The sequence below is a fragment of the Sardina pilchardus genome, chromosome 10, assembly GCF_963854185.1.
Source record: "Sardina pilchardus chromosome 10, fSarPil1.1, whole genome shotgun sequence".
Taxonomy (NCBI): domain Eukaryota; kingdom Metazoa; phylum Chordata; class Actinopteri; order Clupeiformes; family Clupeidae; genus Sardina; species Sardina pilchardus.
Window position 1 is genome coordinate 30472223 of NC_085003.1, and position 5000 is coordinate 30477222.

The following is a 5000-nucleotide window of genomic DNA, read 5'->3' on the forward strand; positions in this document are numbered from 1 at the left end:
AAAGACTTGCTGGAATCACTGGAGCATGGCTGGTGAAAAATCAAAGTGCTTGTATTCTCTAGTCTGTTATCAGGTGAAGCCAATGGCTCCTCTTCTGCCTTTGTTGATATTGTGTGTTTTGGAAGGGAGCTTTGAGCTCGACTGGAGAACTGTCTTTAAAATGTCATGGCCCATCACAGAGATAAACTCCAATCAGATTCTGTTTCTTCTATACTCTCTCTATTCTTTTCACTACTCAGATTCCATTGATCCACAGAAAAAAAAAAAAAATCTGAGTTAGGAGACAAAAAAATCTCAAGAACAACTTGCCACCGTGTACCAGCAACAACAAAGTTATAGAGATAGTTTCTCGCTTCTCTCTCTCTCTCTCTCTCTCTCTCTCTCTCTCTCTCTCTCTCTCTCTCTCAATTCAATTCAATTCAATATAGCTTTATTGGCATGAAGGTTTCAGAAACATTATTGCCAAAGCTCAATGTACACATAAGAGGAAAATAAGGACATTTACATATAATGTTTGGAATACACATGGCAAATATGAATGCATCCAAAATGAACAAACAAACGTGTGTGTGTGTGTCCGTGTGTGCGTGCGTGTGTGCGTGTGTATGTGTGTGTGTGTGTGTGTGTGTGCGTGCGTGTGTGTCTGTGTGTAGTTTTACAGATAGGTAAGTAAACAGAAAAAAAAAGAAATATATTATTTAATCACTGTCCCTTGCATTATGGCATTCGTTGACATATTTGGCAGCGAGACCTGCTGTCTGTCCCTGCTGTCCAAGTAAAACTGCCACCATTTCCCGTTCCTCTAGATTTCGGAACCCTTGGATTAGGCTTGCAAGCCTGTCAAAGTATGACTTACGTATGGTGGTATATTTTGCGCAGTGAAGAAGAAAGTGCACCTCAGTCTCAACCTCACCTGTTATGCAGTGACCACATACTCTTTGCTCTCTTGGCAACCAGGATTTTCTATGTCTGCCTTTTTCTATGGCTAGACTGTGGTCACTGAGTCTGTATTTGGTCAGGATCTGTCTCTGCTTTATATCTCTAACAGTAAAGAGATATTCCTCCAATTGGTTTTCAGATTTTATGGATCGGTAACATTCTAATTTGCTTTGGTTTTTTGTCTCCTTTTGCCAATGTTCCAGATATTTGTCTTTAGATTCTTGAATGATCATATTGGTGTTCAGTTTGAAAGCAGTGCTTGTCTGAGAGAAGTTATTAATGTCTGTTAGGGATAGATTAGTTAGTCTCAGTACAAGCTGACTCAGAGGACTCTTTTCGGGGTTCAGATCTTGAGTTTTTACTGCGTTAAAGTGCAGTGTGTCGGTGGGACTTGTTCGTAGATGCATCCAGAATTTGAGCGCTCTTTTTTGCATGCTGATGGCCAATGGGAATCTGCCTAGTTCTGCTCTGCATGCATTTGTTGGTGTTTTCTTTTGGATTTTTAAGATCAATCGGCAGAACTCTGCATGTAGGCTTTCTATAGGATGCTTGTCCCATCTAGTGTAGCTATGCTCACTGAGTGGACCCCATACCTCACTTCCATACAGCGCAATGGGCTGGATTACACAGTCAAATATTTTGCACCAAACTTTAATTGGTATGTTTATGTTCCAGAAGTTTCTTTTTATTGCATATAGTGCTTTTCGAGCTTTTTCTTTTAGTGCATTCACTGCCATGCTGAAACTCCCCGATGCAGTTATGATCAGGCCAAGGTAAGTGTACTGCATCGTGTGATCTAGGGCGGTGCTGCCTAGATTGAAAGGGTATCTGTGTTCCTGACATCTGGGCTTCTTTTGGAATATCATAATATTTGTCTTTTTTAGATTTACTGTCAGGGCACAGTGCTGACAGTATTTCTCTAGCAGGTCCAGGTGCTGCTGTAGTCCCTGTGCAGTGGGAGATATCAGCACCAGGTCATCTGCGTAGAGGAGAAACTTAATTTCTTTTTCATTTAGGGTAAGGCCAGGAGCTGTAGACTGTTCCAACTGCACCGCTAACTCATTGATATAAATATTGAACAGTGTTGGACTAAGGCTACAGCCCTGCCTCACCCCTCTTTTTTGGGAGAAGTATTCTGTAATTTTGTCGCCAATTTTCACAGCATTTCTGTTTTCAGAGTACATGTCCTTAACTAATTGGTAGACTTTACCCCCTACACCGCTTTGCAAAAGTTTATAAAATAGTCCTTCATGCCAGATTGAATCAAATGCTTTTTTGAAATCAACAAAACAAGCAAATATTTTTCCTTTTTGTGTTTGGTTTACATGTTTAGTTATTAGGGTGTGTAGGGTGTAAATGTGGTCCGTAGTACGGTAATTTGGAAGGAATCCGATTTGACTTTTGCTGAGGACATTGTGTTCCTTAAGGAAGGCTACTATACGTTCGTTAATGATGCTGCTAAACACCTTCCCCAGACTACTGTTCACACAGATGCCTCTGAAATTATTGGGGTCCAATTTATCTCCACTTTTATATATGGGTGTAATGTACCCTTGGCTCCAGATGTCAGGAAAGCAGCCAGAAGTTAAGATGATGTTGAACAGTTTGAGTATAGCCCCTTGCAATTCAGGGGTACTGTTTTTAAGCATTTCTCCACTGATCTGATCAGGGCCACAGGATTTTTTTGTTTTGAGTTTTTTTATCTTAGATTCAAGTTCAAATTGTGTAATTGGGAAGTCAAGGGGGTTTTGGTTGTCTTTAATTGTCTTTTCAAGGGTTTGCAATTTTTCCATGGTTTTTTCGTAATTAGAATTTAGATCTCGAGGTTTGATGTCTGAATATAGATTTTCAAAGTGTTTTTGCCAGATTTCACCATTTTGAATCGGTAAATTCTGTGTTTTCTTTTTACTCAAACCATTCCACATCTCCCAGAATTGATTATTTTGTATGGATTCTTCAATTTTGCTGAGAGTTTTGTTTACGTCATTCTGTTTTTTCTTTTTCAGTAACCTTTTATAATCTTTAAGAGTTTCGTGATAGTTTTTTCTAAGATTTGGATTTTCAGGCTGGTGGTGCTTTTGATTGGAAATATGCCTCAATTCAGTCCTGAGTTGTTTACATTCTTTGTCAAACCATTTTTCTTCAGTTTTGTTCTTTGTTCGATTTTTGTGACACTTCTTCATGCCGGCTGCATTTGCTGCCTTCATAAATATTTGGCTTAATTCTTTTGTGGCTTCATTAATACCAATTTTGCTAAACTCAAAACACTTTGAGCTGTAGCGTGTAATGCATTGTCTGAGTTCAGAGGAGTTTAGAGCATTTAAAAAGTTTTCTGGGCTGTCCTGAGTCCATCTATATGTCCCATTGAGAGGGAATAGCTTACTGGACTCTGTTTTGAGCTGCTGTCTGATTTTGAGAAAGATATTAATTTGATTATGATCTGATAGTGGAGTTTGCCGCCTGACAGTGAATGCTCTGAAGGAGTTGGGGTCCATGTCTCTCTCTCTCTCTCTCTCTCTCTCTCTCTCTCTCTCTCTCTCTCTCTCTCTCTCTCTCTCTCTCTCTCTCTCTCTCTCTCTCTCTCTCTCTCTCTCTCTCTCTCTCTCTCTCTCTCTCTCTCTCTCTCTCTCTTTCTCTCACTTTAATACACCCGCCCACTATTCAAACACTTTCTTTCTCATATACTTACTCAAGCTTGCACACAACAGCTGGTGCTTTTTGAGCTAAATCAACCATTCACACACACACACACACACTCACACACACACACACACACACACACACACAACACACACATACACACACACACACACACACACACACACACACACACACACACACACACACACACATGTGCACACGCGCACACACACCCAGACAGACATACACACACCTTTTTTTTTATGCAAAGGAATCATCCTCCAGTGTTGATGAACTAAATTAATAGTGTGACATATACCTGAATAGCTTTTGTAATTTGCTCACATGGGAAAGGTCATCTTCAAAAGAACTGTCTTTTTTGCAGTGCAGTTGCCTTTAATTAATGCCCTTAATACCGCCGCTAATGTCAAATGAGCAATGTGCAACTGTGTGTGCATGTGTGTGTGTGTGTGTGTATAGACGTTATTTGGTTACTTATAAACACAAACTTTCAAAATGTGTTCAGTAACAATGAAGCAGTACAGTATGCTGGACTGTTGGAAAGGGAATATATATATATATATATATATATATATATATATATATATATATATTATATATATATATACAGTATATATAACATTAGTTTCAAATGGGATTGTTGGATCCATTGTTGGACTGTTACGCAAATTATCCATTGACTTAAAACCAACCCACTCAAAGCATGAACACCTGCATAGCATGAAAGAAGATACTTGGATCCACAGTTGAATCGCTATAAACACTATCCACCTACAAAACCTCACAAATGAATCAATACATGGTAGTGGTAGGGTGTAGTGTTAAGGAACTGGGCTAGAGTGAAAGTTGTCGGTTCAATTCCCGGCTTCCACCGTTGTGCCCTTCAGCAAGGCACTTAACCCCGAGTTGCTCCAGGAACAACGTAATGACAATGTGATCCCTTGTAATATAGTTGAAATATGTAAGTCAATTCGGACAAAAAAAGTGTCTGTTAAATGCAATGTAATGCAATGTAATGTTGCAAATCAACACAGCTGTATTCGCCTGGGGAGAAGTGCTCTCCTGAGGCTGGACACTTACCCTGTAGATGGGGATGACCTCCCGGTCGAGGGATCGGGTGACGGACACCTCGCCCGTGTACCGGTTGATGCTGAACACACCCACGGGGTCTCCGTCTGCACCCATACCGGACAGACGAAACGTGTGGTCTGATCGTAGCTCATTTGGGATGATCTGATGGAATATGCATGCACGCGCACACACAACACACACACACACACACACACACACACACACACACACACACACACACACACACACATTTTAATTGAAACAGAAAACTATCTTTATGATATGATACATCCTTTTAACTGATTTATAGAGAAGTGACACAATGATTT

The 5000-nt window shown here is 40.1% G+C and overlaps 1 protein-coding gene across 1 annotated transcript in view; it reads right to left on the reverse strand.

The window, feature by feature from the left end:
* The window catches only part of cdh13 (cadherin 13, H-cadherin (heart)), a 441270-nt gene that overhangs the window by 240547 nt on the left and 195723 nt on the right, over positions 1-5000 (reverse strand). The window contains exon 7 of the mRNA XM_062547655.1: positions 4681-4833. Within this exon, the coding sequence (XP_062403639.1) occupies positions 4681-4833 (153 nt within the window). The remainder of the gene's footprint in view (positions 1-4680; positions 4834-5000) is intronic.